The 17,476-nt window shown below is 39.7% G+C and overlaps 1 protein-coding gene across 1 annotated transcript in view; it reads left to right on the top strand.

The window, feature by feature from the left end:
- Nucleotides 1–653: 653 nt before the first annotated feature.
- The window catches only part of PRUNE2 (prune homolog 2 with BCH domain), a 197,015-nt gene continuing 180,192 nt past the window's right edge, over nucleotides 654–17,476 (top strand). Inside the window, exons 1-4 of the mRNA XM_088018802.1 lie at nucleotides 654–707; nucleotides 3,259–3,363; nucleotides 5,532–5,734; nucleotides 7,751–7,914. Coding sequence (XP_087874928.1) covers nucleotides 654–707; nucleotides 3,259–3,363; nucleotides 5,532–5,734; nucleotides 7,751–7,914 — 526 coding nt within the window. The remainder of the gene's footprint in view (nucleotides 708–3,258; nucleotides 3,364–5,531; nucleotides 5,735–7,750; nucleotides 7,915–17,476) is intronic.

The raw sequence follows: 17,476 nt of genomic DNA, 5'->3' as shown, positions 1-17,476 counted from the left end.
ATAGAGTTGGAGCCTGGGTCCTGGGGCACTGACTGCAGATAGCAGACAGGAGCAAATGCCTCAAAGAGGCCACAAGTAGGAGGGAGATTGACGTGTGGGAAGAAGGGAGGTCAGACGAGACACAGGAGAGCATGAGGAGAGAGGCATGGAGCACCACAGAGAACCTCAAGACTTTGTACCAGGATCTTCTTTAGTCTGATTGGTAAGATGATACATTTTTTCTCTTTAACTGGACAAGAATGAATAAATCACAGTCTTGGAAGATTCCTGAGTTCTGAGGATTGGTCCACCATGCTTTGGGTTCACAATCTTAGTTAGCTTCTTTCTTTTTTTTTTTTAAGTAATGATTGGCTTAGACTTGGAAATGAATTGACACACAAATCTTATTTCCCCCATGTCTTTCATGAAAGTTGATTATTGAACCAACAGCTGTGCCTACAAATTGTCAAACTCAGATAAGAAAGCAGATAGGTCAGCTTTGGGGTAATTTTGATGCTATAAATGTCTGAAGCTTTGCTATATTTAGAATGCATATTTAACATTCTCTTTTCTCCCTCAACGCCCGTGCTCACTCATTTTGTAGGTGCTGAAGTCATTATGGCATTGTGGAGTGGCTGGTGCAGGGCAGAGGAGAGGGCTCTCTGTACTGGGTCATGGGGTCCGGGAATGATCCTGGCCCCATCACGGACTCCACTGACCTGTATAAAGTATTGTTAATCTTCTTACTGTCTGCCTTACAAGTTCTGAGGGGAGAAATGAGGTAACGTCTACTTAGACCTTCAAGCTTCTCGGAAGGACAGCTTTCTACAGTAATAAGATTTCCTAATGCATTTGTTTGTGTTGTAATGGAGTATAATTCCATTTACCTAAATTTCTTTAGGTACCTCTAGAATATCTGACAGTCTTGCACAGGGGAAGCAGTCCGGCTTTCAGATGAGAACTGGGCCAAGACTAGAACCCCCAGGGGTGCAAGTGAGCCAGCTATAAATTTATGAAGTTAAGTGAAGGAAGCTGGAAGAGGAAGAAAGGGGGTGGTGATGAAGGGGAGTGAGTTGTAATTACATTCAGAGAGTTTATATCATACTTTCAAGTCATGTTGTTTGACTAAAGATCAGTATCTCAATATATTTGAAAAAATACATGTTTATTTTAATTTAGCCATAACACATGTTAGATGACTCATCTGCAATATTGATCCTGCTCTTACTCTCTGTAAGAGATAGACTCTTTAACCTCCTTCAAGATTTACTTTATTGTAATAGTTTCTTGGGCCACAGCCTGGTTTAAAAACTTGTTTCTGACCCTGACATCAGTAGTTCCATACTAATAACAACTTCAGAAGTACACATATGTACCAGAAAGAAGTTAATTTAGATTATAGTTATCATTGGACAGCTTTGTTGTGGAACTTTCTAGAAGCAGGGTCATGGCTGCTTTCTTTGGCATTTCCAACCCAGTATTTCACAAGGAGTTCAGCCTTCTATAAAGGAATTTTAAGTAACTATTGAGTTAACCAGGAAAGAAAACAGTATCTCTTCTCTTCCAGAGAGGTGACTATGTACACTTTTTAATAGCAACTGATTTGTATTTTTAGAGCAATCATACTAATCATATCCCTTTCCTGGGGTGGGGGGAGGAAAAAAATGTTACCACTTTCATTTGCCAAACTATAGAATATAATGCAGAGAGAACATAACCTGTCACCCAGAATGTGGTGGGAAAAAAATAAATCATTAACCAAATTGTGTGTTGCAAGCCAAGAGCATATGAAAAAAGTCACTCCGTCTCTCAAATTAAGAACATCTTAGGGGCACCTGAGTGGCTCAGTTGATTGGTCTAACTCTTGATTTTAGCTCAGGTCCTGGATCTCAGGGTCGTGGGATTGAGCCCCGCGTTGGGCTCCCTGCTCAGCACGGAGTCTGCTTGAGATGCTCTCTCTCCCTCTTCCTCTGCTTCTCCCCTGACTCAGGCATGCTCTATCTCTCTCAAAATAAATTAATAAAATCTTAAAAAGAACATCTTATCTAAGGACATGACATAGAATACAGTAGTTCTCCCTTATCCATGGTTTCGTTTTCCATGGTTTCCATTACCCGCAGTCAGCAGCGGTCTGGAAGCAGATGATCCTCCTCTGACATTGTCAGAAGGTCAGTAATAGCCTAATGCTATGTCACCGCGCCTGCGTCATTCCCCTCACTTCATCTCATCGCCTAGGCATTTTATCATCTCATATCATCACAAGAAGGGTGAGTACAGTATAATAAGATCTTTTGAGAGAGAGAGAGAGAGAGACCACATTCACATAACTTTCATTACAGTATATTGCTATAATTGTTCCATTTTATTATTAGTTATTGTTGTTAATCTCTTACTATGCCTAGCTTATAAACTTGACATAGGTATGTATGTATAGGAAAAAACAGTATATATAGGGCTCAGTATTATCAGCGGCTTTGGGCATCCACTGGGGGTCTTGGAATGTATCCCCTGCAGATAAAGGAGGACCACTACACTTATGGATCTTCCCTTTCGACCAAAATAATCTCTTACTAAAAAATTATGACTCGGGGACACAATTCATATCAAGTTAGACTGTAATAATCTTAATAAGACCACATTTTTGTTGGAAAAGTTCATCTAGAGGACATGACTAATGGCTGACTCATGAGCTAGACCCGGACAATTGGAGGCTTCTTGTCCTCTGCCCTGTCCTTGGAATATGCACTTTGTCCACTGTTCCCACAGTGGGAGCTGTTCCAAGGACACAGCCTTGAGAGAGTCATGTGATGTTGAGACCACACATGACTGAGCCCAGTGAAGGCCCCTGTATAAATTTTTAAGCTTCTGGCAGGTGGGTGTGAAGATCTGCCTATCTTGCAGGCTCCCAAAACAAGCCTTGTAAGTAGGCTTCCTTATTTATTAAACTACCACCTACCCATCGGGTCTGCCACTTTCTTTGGTCTCTCCCTGCCCTCTGCATGTGGAGGTCATTTGCAGATGTCACCTGGGGAACCTCCCGAGGTTGTGAACCCACAATTTTCTGTTCCTGATGATGCACTAGAATTTTAGCATTTCTGAATGTTAAACATGTTCTGCAATTTTGTGTCCTCATATAAAACTTCATGATAAATTTATGAATTTCTGCAATTGTGTGTGAATATAGCTAAGGAATACTTTTGAAAAAAAGATTGAAAAATATCCTTTTTATCTTGATCTGTTGTGTGTTAAATTATGACGTTTTGTTTGAATTTGTTTCAGAATCGAAGCAAACGCTTGGAAAAGGTCCATGTGGTTATTGGACATAAGTCGTGTGACTTGGATTCTCTCATTTCTGCCTTCACATATGCTTACTTTCTAGACAAGGTGAGGGGAAAGAAGATTATGCTTTTTGTATTTGAATTATGATGGAACGCATATGATGGAAATGTGGAACCCACAAAAATTTTCTGGAAAAGTGAGGAACCCATTTACTTAAGTTTTCATGTTCTGGTTTATTGTTGCAGAGAATAATGTGTTATAATCTATTAAACAACAAATATTTATTGGTCACCTACTATATGTGAGGCATTGTCTAGTTATTTCTTATCTACTTTCTTCATGAAACATTATTTCATTGAGATCAATGCTTCCAAATAAATTTTTAAAAAAAATATATATGATAGTCGTTTACTTTCATGGGAATTCAGAGAACTAACAAAAGTAGGGTCAGAATTTCTTATTTTCCTTTGTCATCCTTGTTGGTTAGTTTTACTGTTGGGAATAGAAAAATATGTGCATGAACATTACATGAAATACAGAGCATATTGGCTGGAGTTTTCAGTAGCAGAGGTATTACATGTCACATTTATATTCTGTTCTTGCCTCTTAACCCTAACAAGGGTCATTCTCAGTTTGTGATAATCTCCCTTGAGTGAGAATCTTTGTACTCTGTGAAATCTATAACATCCCTACAGAGGTGGAAAAGACCTTTTAATAAATTGTTTTAAAATTTCAATTTCATAAAATTCATCAGCCCATGATAATGCGTCACCTCCAAGTCTAAAAAAGCACAGTATGAGTGTCTTGGTGCTATTTCCAATTTCACAGAATTTTTAATTTTCCGGAGTCTGATTTGTTTTATTCCAATTTTGTTTGGATCCTTGCCTCTGAGAGTATGCATAGCTGATCTAGAGTAATTTAAATTCACATGAAACCCAGTCTTCCAGAATGAGCTGTGGGTGGCAAGAATGGCTTAGGACAACAGCTGACAAAAATGCCAGGTAAAATATTCTGATCTCTACATACGGACTCTATATCAAATTTGTGAACTTTACGAGGGAGATTAATTGGCATAAGGAGATAAATGTGCCTATGTCAAGACATGCATATTAAACGCTTAATCCTATTAACTGGACTCTTTGACTCCTAGAAAAAAAAAATGTTGCTTTTCCCGAGAACTGAACCAGACTGGTTTTTAGATCAATAGTGGCATGGACTCTTAAGGAAATTGTAAATAACACCACCACCACCTACTGCAATGTCTTGAATGAAAATAACGTGAGACCCAAGGAATGGGAAAGTAGTTGTGATAGATAAAATGGCTCTTCACTCAGCATGGGGACAAATATGGAATTACTGAAGGGTCACATACTGGAATTTGTCCTATTTCGGGGCATTCCTTTTAGTTTACCAGGCCCTGCCCCCTGACCAGAGGTCAGCGGCGGTCAGATGCAGAGGTCAGATGCAGAGGTCTGCATCTCCATTTGAATTTTTTTTTTCCCAAGAACATGGTGACTTCCTCTGAGAGTATTAACACCTAGAATAAATGCAGAGCCTTGCAACTTCCCATGTATGACTCCATTTAAGTAGTTTTCACTCTGGTAGGTAAGCCGCATTCTACAGATGGGTTAAACTGGGTTTCCAAAAGCAAAATTGCTTTCTCCAAGTCACACAGCTGAGGCTGGGGCTAGAACATAGTTCTGATCCTAACCTCAAAATAGGTCCTGCCCCACAATGTTCTCAGGCCACATGCACTTGACTCAAGTTTCAAAGTCAGGAGTTTGATACAACTCAATTAATTAAGAAAAATAACTTGCCATACATAAACTTCTAATGATTATTGCACATTATTGTATTCAGGATTAGCCTGATGAATGGCAGGCATCCCATGTAGATGGGACATATATGCCCTTCTGTGTCACCACAGTCCTCATCTGCCCTACTGCGATCATTCTAGTTTTCTGCCAATTTCATAAGGACATATGAATTTGTTTCCCCTGAAAAGGAGAATGTGTGTGTGTGTGTTTCAATTGTGGAGGGGTTGAAATAAGATATAAAAGAGTAACAAGAGGTTAAAAAATATTAGGGGCCATTTACCTGTAGCTAATGCTCTGTTAATTGGGTTCAGGAAGAGCTGAATCTGCATGTCATGTGGGTGAGTGAAGCCAAAAGACTTTTGTTGCATTTACCATTGCCCTCAGGCTTGAAGCAAATGGAGTTGTGCTCTTTCCTCCTGCTGCTGATGGTGAATCAGTCAACTCTCTTCTTCACAGGTCAGTCCACCTGGGGTTCTCTGTTTGCCAGTGCTGAACATACCAAGAACTGAATTCAGTTACTTCACCGAGACAAGGTTTATTTTAGAAGAGCTAAATATCTCTGAATCATTCCACATATTCCGAGATGAAATTAATCTGCATCAGCTCAATGATGAAGGGAAGTTATCTATAACACTTGTTGGCAGCAACGTGCTGGCCAGGTAAGGCTCTGGAGGGAGGTTTGATCCTTGAACCGAGGCTCTTATGGGGACAGTATCACCTCGTTCAGGCTTTTTGTGACTTTGGGAATTGGATTAAAGGCAGACAACATCAGAGGGAAAAGAATATTTTTTCTTCTTTTATGGCAAAATGTGGGCTATTCCAGTCCTCCCTTTTGACTTTGGCATTTCAAATATGACATCTTTGAGTGGAAAGTTATTGTAGCAGTGACCAAGATTATAATTTTGAACCATTTCAAACAGTGTATTATAGCAACACAACAGTCCTATGTACTGATTCTGTAAATATGTAATGAAAACTGAAATTAAACACTAAATAAAACTGAAAGGTTCTTAAGAAAAATATCTCAGTGGTGAAATGAAAAAGCATATGGATCAGATATGGAGGTCATCTGATCATTGGCTCATTCATTCATAGCATTTGAAACTGTAAGAGCAGGATGGATTTTTAAAGTGCATGGAGTTCGAATTCATTATTTTGTGGACAAGAAATCTGAACCCCACGGTTGCAAATGACTTATCCAAGGTACCTCATGCAGTTACTAGAGTAGTTTGTATTAAACTTGGGTCTTCTGCCTCCTTCATTAAGTACTCAGGATTTGCTAACTGGTGCAAGAATCTAAATGTACATAAAGAGAAATTAGACAAATTGTCTGCCTTCAGGGACTTATCCAACCCAACACAAATGCTCTTTTGATAAGCTCCGTGGTGCTACCGAATGAAGAGTCACCAGTGAAACACCTCTAGTTTGAGACAAGAGGTTTTTTGCACACTTAGTCAGTTTGCTAATGGTTTAGGACATTAACCAGTGGGTACACATGAAAGAAAAACTTGTACAGTTATCTAATTTTTTATTTAACGCTTTTTAGGAAGCATATTTAAGTATAAATACATGGTAATTCCAATCATGCAGTTCATTCATTATAAAGAGTTTTGAAAACAGTCAGCTTGTGTGGGGCTGTTTTTATCCCCATGCCGTTTGAAACATAAATTCTTTTGAATATTTATTAATCAGTTGTTGACAACTGACTGAGAGTTACTGGGAGTTTATTTGACTGACTTCAATTATCAGTGCTCAGGATGATCACCTGCTTGACTAAATTTATGTGTTAACTTTTTCAAACCAACTAATGCAAGTGATGCAAGACGCCAGAGGAATGAGCTACAAAACGTGTGTGTCAGTCAGGATCTTTGGAAGAGTTTTGTTCCCAAATAAACTGAAAAACTTAAGCTGGTGTTGGGACTGATGCTGTGAACTCCAGCTTTAGGACTGTTTGTGAAACAGAATGCTTTCCAAAAAGAAATTGAGATCTTTATTTCCTCCGTTGCCACTCATTTGTTTCTGGCAGACAGAAGGACCAACGTCAGTCTTATTCACATCTTTCTTTCTGCCTATGATAAAGCCAACATATAAAGGAGGATGGTGGACGTAAATCAGCCCGTAGTAGCTTTTCTCCAGCCCTGAGACTGCAGGTGCAAGTTCTGGAACCAGATTATCAGAGTTTAAACACAAGCCAGCCTGCTTACAATCTTTGTGACCTTGGACAAATTTCTTAACCTCTTTGTGCCTCTGTTTCCCCATTTTTAAAATAGGAGTTTTACTAGAACCCATTCCGTAGGGTCATTTTATAGTCTAAGACGTGGTGATATTCTGTCTGGCCTGATAATAGTGTCTGGCCTGTAATGGAAGCTTAGTAAATATTAGCTATTACTAATTATTGTTATTATTATTATTATTATTACTTTCCAATAGCTAAACAAGAGATAGAAGTGCTGAGGTGTGAGGGGCCACCTGCTAAGACCCTTGGGGAGTGAATTCACTAAATAGAGTATGAAGGCACATAGAATAAGGGTCCTCTCTTCTGCATCATGTGAGCTTACTCAGATTTTTAGCTGTTGAGAGGAAGTCATTTGTGCGGGAGTGGAGATTAAATACTTCCAGAAAGTAAGAAAATAAGCCATATCTCTTTGTCTTCCTCTCCTCCATTTGCTTTACAGTGAGGACAAAACCTTAGAATCAGCGGTTGTCAAAGTCATTAATCCAGTGGAGCAGAGCGATGGCGGCCTTGAGTTTCGAGAGTCTTCCTCTTCCCTTGTGGTGAAAGAGATTCTCCAGGAGGCTCCTGAACTCATCACCGAGCAGCTGGCTCATCTCCTCAGAGGTGAGAGATGGCTCTTTCTATTAAATACTGGAAGGCTTAATGGAGTGTTTCTCGACTTGCTCATGCAGAATGAGTGTGATCCATTCTTGGGTTAACAACCCCTTTCAAGACCGCAGGAAGCTTCATCAGAGAAGCAGGGAGTAAAGAGTTTGTTAAAGAGTAGCATTATACTACATATTAAAAATGTGCATTTAAAAATAGGCATGAAGGATCTTTGCTGTTTCACTAGACAGGAGTTTTAAATGGAACTGCTGCACCTCTGTTGGGGAGCCCACCACCTCTGTGGGCTCCTCTGGCCAGCCAGCAGCTTCCAGAGGTGATTCTTGCCCCATAGCAGGGCAACTCAGGGCCAGAATCCACATCCTCATATTGAAATAGCACCTAATATTTATATATGCTTGGTTTGTGGAGTACTGCTTGGATGGCAGAATAAACACCTTTCACGTTGGTAATTTGATGTTGGGTCTTTTACAGTCACCTTGTCACCTCGTTAACCCCTATCTTGTAGCATTTCCCATCCTAACTCAGCCCTGTGTTCCCAGCACATCATCATCGATTACCCTTTGAATATTTTTCATCTCCGTCCGTGGAGCCCACACCACTTCCAAAAGGGCTTTCTAACCTGGCTTCCTAACCTTGTTAGTTGACTTTGGTGGCACAAAATTACCCCAAAAATTCAGTATTGTCTCTCATAGGACAGCTTTGGGTATTGTATAAAGCTTTTTTTTTTTTTCTTTCTTTCAGTAATCCATCTTGAACATGATAGACATAGATTTTTCTCAGAAGTATTTAGCCCAAGAAAATGAAAAACAGTGATTAACAGACTGAAAAAAATTTTTTAAAAAGGAAGGAGATGACCAAGAGATTGTTGACACCACTCTTTTGAGGACGCTTTCCTTCACTTCCTGTCTCTTCCACAATGTGGAGAGGAAAATGTCCAAAAGTTATGTAGTTCCTGCGAATATTTTAGAGCTAATGGCCCCAGTAAACCTGTTTTAAATTTTTTTCTGGCACTGGACATCTATAAAAATGCTCTGTGGGAAACTGTGCCCTCAACCAAACCAAGTAAATACGATCATTTATCTCTGTGACAGAGCAGAAGGAAAATAAAGGTAATTGGGGATCCCAGCCAAGAGGGAAGTTGTTTGACAATGCAAATGTGCAGTGCAGGCAAACGCTAGAGAGCATTTTGTTTAAGTTTCTTGCAAACTAAGAAGCTTGGTTTATTGTTCAAAAAATATTTTTATTTAACAGGAAAAAAAGGTAGTCAGTCCACCAAACGCTCATCATCCTGTTTTTCTGTAGATCGTTAAATCAGATCAAACTGTGATACATCAGTACAAAGGTACGATTTTGCTGTCAATGATGATAGTAATGATGATACTCAGATTTGGGGAGTTAGAAGGGAGGCAGACCCTTTTATAAGTAATGTTGGTTTTCGTTAGCAGAGCTACCAAGAATCCGAGGTACGGTAAAGGGCCTTGGTTTTTCTTATCATTGGAGGTTTTTCTTAAGGTTGGGCTTGAAGGGCCTCCTGTAGGAACCTGGCAGAGTAGGGACGTCCTTCATTGTTGCCTGGACATTGGGGTATAAGAAGATGAAGTGCCTCTATGTGCAAAGACTGCAGATATAGGTACTGTCATGAGAGAGAGAGTCCAGAGTCACTAATCCTGGAAGGTGGCCTACTCTAGTGGAAAGAAGGCTCTGGAGACCCTTGACCAAAGTATGCATGTGTGCATGCCTATGTGTGTGTCCATTTGTGGAGGGGCCACAGAACATCACTGAGCAGTTGTGCCAAGACGGACCTAAAGGATGGGGATCCAAGAAGTTTGACTTTATTTTTAAGGTTTTATTTATTTATTTGTCAGAGAGAGAGCACAAGCGGTGTGTGGGGGGGTGGGTGGCAGGCAGAGGGAGAAGGAGTTTCCCCGTTGACCAAGGAGCCTGAGGCAGGACTCGATCCCAGGACCCTGGGATCATGACCTGAGCCTAAGGCAGACGCCTAACTGACTGAGCCACATAGGCGTCCTAAGAAGTTTGACTTTAAAGAGGAAACTCATTGTTCAGAGTAAGAAGGGCGGCGGGACAGTTTTTAAAAGTTCCTACATCGGGGCACCCGCATGGCTCAGTCGGTTAAGCATCTGCCTTCGGCTCAGGCCATGATCCCAGTCTCCTGGGATCAAGCCCCGTGTCAGGTTCCTTGCTCAGTGGGGAGTCTGCTTCTCCCTCCTCTGCCTCTGCCCCCTCCCCCCCTTGCTCTCTCTCAGATAAATAAATAAAATCTGAAAAAATAAATGAATAGAAGTTCCTAAATCTTTAGTGGGTATCAGAAAGGAATCAAGTCGAATTTTGCGATATTCACTAAACTCAATGTTAGATCTCATAGTTTTCCAATCACGTATTAACACCAAACCAAATGGGAGGTTTTCGATGTGCCTGTAAATAATTTTAGCGTTCTTTATTTTCATAACATGGATAGTTCTCTGTCCAAAGAGTTTTCTCTATAAACAGCTATGTTATTTTGTATTTGGGGGTGCTCAACATAATCATTAATTTGACACACGTTTCTAGAACGTACTTATGCATTTTTCTAGGTCTTGAAGGAAAGTAAAATTTCTATGCACACCTTTGCCGCAAAGAATTTTGAAAAATGTCTGTTTCCAGATGTCGTGAGACTAAATATTGATGATTGAGACTTGGAAGAGTCTTTGAAAGGATCCTAATTAGACCTTTTTGCGGGATCTATTATTATGAACTTCATACCAAAAAACCTGAATTTACTGTGAACACAGGACTTAATCGATTTGATTTTTCTTTGCCTTTCATTCCTGAGGTCCTATCCTAGAACACATCGTGCTGAGGCACACTGGTGTGCTGTGAACGGATTTCAAGTGGGCCATGGGTCCCCTCAGTCCCTGGGGAGGACCCTCAGTATGCCTTTTAGCCCACTGTGCTGGGGGAAAAGAATGCTAATTTTCGGAGCGTTCCTTAATGTGCGAGAGTTTGGGTCAACTCTTCCTTAGTCTTAACTCCTTCTCCTCTGTTCAACTTCTAAGCATTGCGGTGCTGTCAAACTTCATCCTGGGACATTTTTTTTCATGTACACTATTTTTTAAAGCTTTCTATTTAAATTCCAGGTAGTTAACATACAGTGTAATATTAGTTTCAGGTGTACAGTAGAGTGATTCAACAATTCCATACATCACCCAGTGCTCCTCACGACAGGTGCCCTGCTTAATCCCCATCCCTACTTCCCCTTCCCCCAGCCCCTCCCTTCTGGTAACCATCAGTTTGTTCTCTGAGTCTGTTTCTTGTCTATACCCTATCCGTAAGTGGCCTCATTTCATTCCGAGATTTTAGATCTCTCTTTAGCATATCCCAGGTTCATCTGCAGTGTCCATGTGACATCTTCACATGCATGTCTAACTAACACCACCACCTTACCGTGGCTGAAATGGACCCCTGTAGTTCCCTGCACCTCCAAACCTGCTTTATCTCAGCTTCCCCAGGTCAGTAGAAGGCACTGCCAATCACTACCCTTTACTCCAGCCACAATCTAAGATCGTTGTTTCTTTCAATTTCCTTTCCTCCCACATTGATCCGTCAGCCCGTCCTGCTGACTCTCCATCTACAACGTAACTTGAACCTGTCCTCTCTCCTGTGATCACCAGCAGTGATGCTGTTGAAGCTGCCATTCTGTCTCTCTTCCACTAAAGCAATGGCCGCCTTGAGTGTTGCCCTCTTCCCTCCATAAAACCTATTGTTTGTGAAATAGTCAGATTGGCCTTTTAAAAGTGTAAACCCGTTGTGTCAATCTCCTGCTTAAAATCCATTGCACTCAAAATCCAGGCACCCGCCCCCAGACCTCAGTCTACAATATGACTTCTCCCCTGCCTGCCCTGACATCATGGCATGGGTTCCACCCTGTCCTTTCCCTTCGAGTGTTCCAGGGTCAGGGCCCCTTCAGTCTTTCAAATAGGCCAAACTCTTTCCACTCGTGAGGATCTACATAAGCTGTCCCTTCCTTCTGGAATTCGTATTTCTGTCTACTTATCTTTCTGCCTGTCACGACTTTCTTCCTCCCTTTTGCTCCTTCACTCCAGAGTGCAAGCTTCAGGAGAAAGCAGACCTTCTCTGTTTTGTTCGCTGTCCCAATGATGTGTCTCTGGCGCCTGGAACAGTGCCTGCCACATAGGAGACCCTCAATAAATACAGTCATAAAATGGATTATGCGTGATTGTGTATATACTTTCTATTTTTATGACTGTACTGATTTAGTTAGTTCTGTGAAATGAGATTATCCATTTCATTCCTGCCCATCCAACATTCTTAATGTCCAGAATTCGGACATTGTGCTTTGCAATAATAAACGCTCTTCTTATTTTTATTTTTTGAGCTTTTAGAAATCCTAGTAGAATTTGTTCTGTTATTCTGCAAGTCTTTGTTTTTATTTTCATCTTTTTGTTGTGTATATATATATATATATATATATATATATATATATACACACACACACATATATAATTGTATATGTAATTTTTTAAAAGATTTTATTTGAGAGAGAGAGAGAAGGAGCTCAAGTGAGAGAGAGCACGAGGAGGGGGAGGCGGAAGGGGAGAGGGAGAAGCAGACTCCCTGCTGAGCAGGGAGCCCAACGCGGGGCTCGATCCTGGGACTCCAGGATCATCACCTGAGCCGAAGGCAGATACTTAACCAAGTGAACCACACGGGTGCCCCTGTATATATAATTTTAAGCCTTTCATGGAGTATAATACACATACAGAAAAGAAGACAAAACATAAATATAAAGCTCAGTGAATTATCACAAAAGGAACATCCTTTTAACAATTACCCAGGTAAAGAAATAGAACGAGAAGACCTACTCATTTTCTCCTTAACTAAAGGTAACCAGTTTGATTTTTATGGCACACACTTTCTTGCTTTCCTTTATAGTTTTACTACCCCGTATGTACCCCTTAATACCATGGATTGGTTTTGCCTGTTTTGCATATTATATAAATGGAATCATATAGTTATACTCTCATTTTATTAGAAGTCTGCATTTATATTAAATATAGTACTGGGGCACCTTAGTGGCTCAGTTGGTTGAGCATCCGACTCTTGATTTCAGCTGGGGTCATGATCTTGGGATTGTGAGATTGAACCCCGTGATGGGCTCTGTGCTTAACGTGGAGTCTACTTGAGATTCTCTCTCTCTCTCTCTCTCTGCCCCTCCCCTCCATGCACACATGCTCTCTCTCTAAATAAATAAATACAGTCTTTAAATAAATGAGTATTTATTTGCATAAGTCAATCATCTGTCATTTATCTGTTTATTATTTGTGTCCTTCCTTCTTGCAGAGTATTTGATGTGGTTTACAAAAATGCATGCAAATATAACAAAACGGGGAAAAAAGTCAGAGTCTGGAAAAACAAAAATGTGTCAAGAAAGGAATAAGATCAAGAGAGAATAAAAATATTGAAGGAGTAAAAATAGTATTCAGTCCAAAATGTGGCATGTGAGGCTCCTGGAGCCACTGGAAAAAAATAGAAAGCAAATTAACTGTCATATTTATATCATTACTAAAACAAATACATAGACCACCAGTTCCTCATTTTAAAAAAATCTAAGTAGTTTTCCCTTGCATCAGTCTTCTGGATAATACCCCTAATAATGTCATAGTTCTACTCCAACCCATGTAGTAAGTTTGTACAGGAACTGAGCGTAATGTGTCAGATACTTCACAATCCCCAGTCCATCAGTGCAGGGGTGTTGTTTTAATCACCTTCACTGTTGGTCTAGTAACCTGATTTTTCTGTTCTAAATTTCTTTTCTCTACACATTGCTATTTTTCTCTCAATGCAGGAAATAAATCTTTAAATTCAATCATATTAGAATCTTTTGTAGTCTTATACTGAAAGCTGTAGATATCTATCACAGTGTTTGCCTTGTGAGAGAAGATCAAATTCAAATATTGAGGTAGAACCTGGGTATTATGGATGTTGTTAAAAGATCATTTATATATACCAATTAGAAGTAGGCATTGTGTTGCCAGGGTAGAAATAACCTGCTGTGTTTCTCTAATAATTTCCCTTGTCCCTGTACCCTCTGGGTAAATGTCAACAGGTGACTCACTCATGGCCAATGTGTGTTCAGACTGTGCAGGAGATTTAATGAAGTCGACATAATTTGCATTTCCTTCAATTAATATGTCTTACAAAAGCTAGGTCTTGCTGTGGTCTTTTAATAAGACATACTTCAAACTCGGAAATTCCAAGATCCAGATCATTAGCATCACGTTCATCTGTAAAGACACAGACTTACTTCCATAGATTACTTTCTAATTATTTGTCTACGAAGTTATTTGTCTAAGAAGAGAATGTGTTCATTGGGACGGGATGGTAAACGACCCTGATTTTTGGAAAGGTCTTTTTATTTCTCTCCCCTCCCCCACGTCTGTTTTTGCTGTCCTGGTTCTTTTTTCTTTACTTTCTTTCTCCTCTTCTGCCTCTCCTTTTCATCTTTTCCTGCTCTTCTTTTCTTTTTTTCCCCTTCCTACTCTCTGCTTCTGCGATCCTTTTGTTATTTTCAGACAAGCTGCGACCTGCACCTATTTAAAATTCACCCTGGACAGTCAGAGTGGCCTAAAGTTGGTGTTTGGTTTTGCCCTGAGTTTTTGCCAAAAGCAAACGATTATGAACCCGCCAGAATCCTCAACCTGTGTTCTTTAATTTCCCCAGAGGTGTGCACTGGAGGACGATCGCCAAATTTAAGGTCCTTTAAATTGCTGAATCATCACATTTGGGATTTGTGTGCAGGCGCGCATGTGTATTTGTGTGCGGGCGCGCGTGTGTGCGTTATGTTTCTGGAAACCAACTGACACGAGGAGATTGCAGCCGCTGATTACCAGTCGGGTTTCCATTAAAACCACACTTCCCCCCGAAAGGCCTGTCACATTTATTTGTACAAGGCCTCCACAGAGCCACAATATGAATAGGGAAACAAATAATGGCAATTGTCCATGCTTAGGACGTAGAAAAACTCTGCCCTAGGTTCTTAAGAAACACATGCTCTCCTTTCTATTGGCAGCTCCATTTGAACTTTAATAAAGAATAGTTGCTTGCTATTTTAGTAGCCTGGATTAACAGCTTCAAAAAAGATCCTTTTAAGGAGGTCAAATGGGAAAGGAGTGGTGCCAGATTTTTTTCTTTTTTTTTTTTTCCCTCTCCTGCCCAAAGAGGGAATCATCCTCTCCCAGTGAATCATGTCTCCCGAAAAGGTTACAAAGTCCAAAGGGAATTTCATCCATCCTGTTTTGCTGAGGAAGAGGGAAGCTCTGTGTTGGGGGTAAAGGAAAGAGATTACTTATTTATTTATTTAATTTTTTGCTGGATAATAAAATCAGAACAATTTCTCAACCTCAGAGTTCTTATGCCATGCCAAGATAAGCCTTATTCTTAAATTCAGATGTTTTAAATTTATAAGATTATTAAGCACTTGAGTAATATGCTTTTTTTATCCCTTTTCAGGCAAAAATGTGAGCTGTTGTAGTTTCCATCTTTTTTTCTCCTTCCTTCTCCTTCCCCCCCAACCCCGCCCATTCTTCTTTTATTTATTTATTTTTTGTTTCAGTATGAAAAAAAAAAATCATTCCCAAGTGAAATAAGAAAAGAGATTTAAATCCCTTCTTTTCTGCTAAGAATTTATCATGCAGAATATGCCTTTACTGTGGTGAATGTTTTCCCCAAACAACTTCTGACTTCATTAGATCATGTTTTAATATTAATGTACTACAATTGCTTTTGGCAAGAGGTCCTTCACTTTGCCATTCTTTTGAACAAAGAACATTGTGGTTGATTTTTTTCTAATGGAATGAAATATTTGTTACAGTTTTATTATAATTGCTTTCTTTGTTGCTTCTTGTTAATCCCCCCTGGCCCGGGGATAGCCTGGACGCTGTTGGGTACATGTGTATGGATTTAAATATTTTTGTAGTTCTGCAGAATTTGCTGGAAGTTAAATCAACTCTGACTCCAAAAACAGGTTTGATTTTGCCAAGAGGTGCCTTTGGCTGCTCTACATCCTGATATTGATATTTAACTAAGTATATAGCTAAATGAGTCTTTAATGTGAAGTAGAAAATTTGGGCCATAGCCATTCTTTTGCAGTAAAAACAACTGGGAGTGTGGTGAGCATGTTTCTGAGTTATTTTTTCCCACTTACATCAGTACATCATCTTCTTTCGAATTGTCAAGTCACCATCATAAATCAGTGTTGGAAGTCTCTTTCATTGAATTATTCTGTAAGACTGTTTAGTGCAATGTCTGTTAGATTAATTTCTGAATACTGCTTTTCTATTTTATGTATTTTAAAATTAAGATCCCCAAATCAAAGAAACTGGATTCTTGGTTTGACTAGAAGCCAGGCACATTTTTGTGAAACTTATTCCTAAGGATCTCACATTCTGATGCTATTACAGGGTTTTTTTTTTTAATTTTTAAATTCAATTTTCTAATTGTGATTGTTTATAAACATACAGATTTTGTATTATTATTAAACATATCAAGCACCCTTGCTAAATTTACTCACTATGTTAAGCTCATTTATAGGTTCTTTAAAAAAAAAAGATTTTATTTGAGAAAGAGTGAACGAGAGAGAGAGAGAGAGAGGGCACAGAGGGGGAGGGAGAAGCAGACTCCCCACAGAGCCAAGAGCCCGATGCGGGGCTCGATCCCAGGACCCTAAGATCATGACCTGAGCTGAAGGCAGATGCTTAACTGACTGAGCCACCCAGGCGCCCCTCATGTATAGGTTCTTTTGAGTTTTTATATACACAAACATATCATCTATGAGAAAAGACAGGTTTATTTATTTATTTTTTTTGAAGATTTTATTTATTTATTTGTTAGAGAGAGAGAGAGAGAGAGAGCACAGGCACGGGGAGGGGCAGGCAGAGGGAGAGGGAGCATCTTGAACATAGCATAACCTTGGTACCAGTACCCAATAGGGACATCGCAAGAAAAAAAAATTAAAGGCGTCTCTTTCATAAACATAGCAAAAAAAGCCTTTTAAAACTAGTCCCAAAGCAAATTAGCAATATATTATACATTATTATATAGTCACCAAGTAGGGATTCCTTAGAAATTCAAAGGCAAACTAACATTCAAAAATCAATCAATATAATTCACCATATTAATAGAAGAAAAAAATCATATGATCACCTCAGGAGATGTCAAGTAGTAAAACTACTTCATAAAATCCAAGATTGAAATCTCAGCCAAGTGGAAATAGAGCACAACTTCCTTAATTTGCTGAAGGGCATTTATGAAAACCAAATAAAGAAAGCAAACCTTGTATTGAACTGTGAAGTATTGACAGCCTTCCACCTCAAATCAGGAATGACACAGAGATGCCCGCTATTACTATTTCTATTCAACACTGCACTGTGAACCCCGGCCAGAGCAACAAGGCAAGAAGGTATAAGGAAAGGAAAAGAAGATATAAAAACTGCCTTTTGGGGCGCCTCAGTGGCTCAGTCAGTTAAGCGTCTGCCTTTGGCTC

This window comes from Eumetopias jubatus, unplaced genomic scaffold, assembly GCF_037043125.1.
Source record: "Eumetopias jubatus isolate StellerSeaLion01/CBP00866 unplaced genomic scaffold, mEumJub1_p1.0 scaffold_15, whole genome shotgun sequence".
Classification (NCBI taxonomy): Eukaryota; Metazoa; Chordata; class Mammalia; order Carnivora; family Otariidae; genus Eumetopias; species Eumetopias jubatus.
The sequence above is the reverse complement of the archived record's forward strand: the minus strand, read 5'-3'. Positions and strand labels throughout refer to the sequence as shown.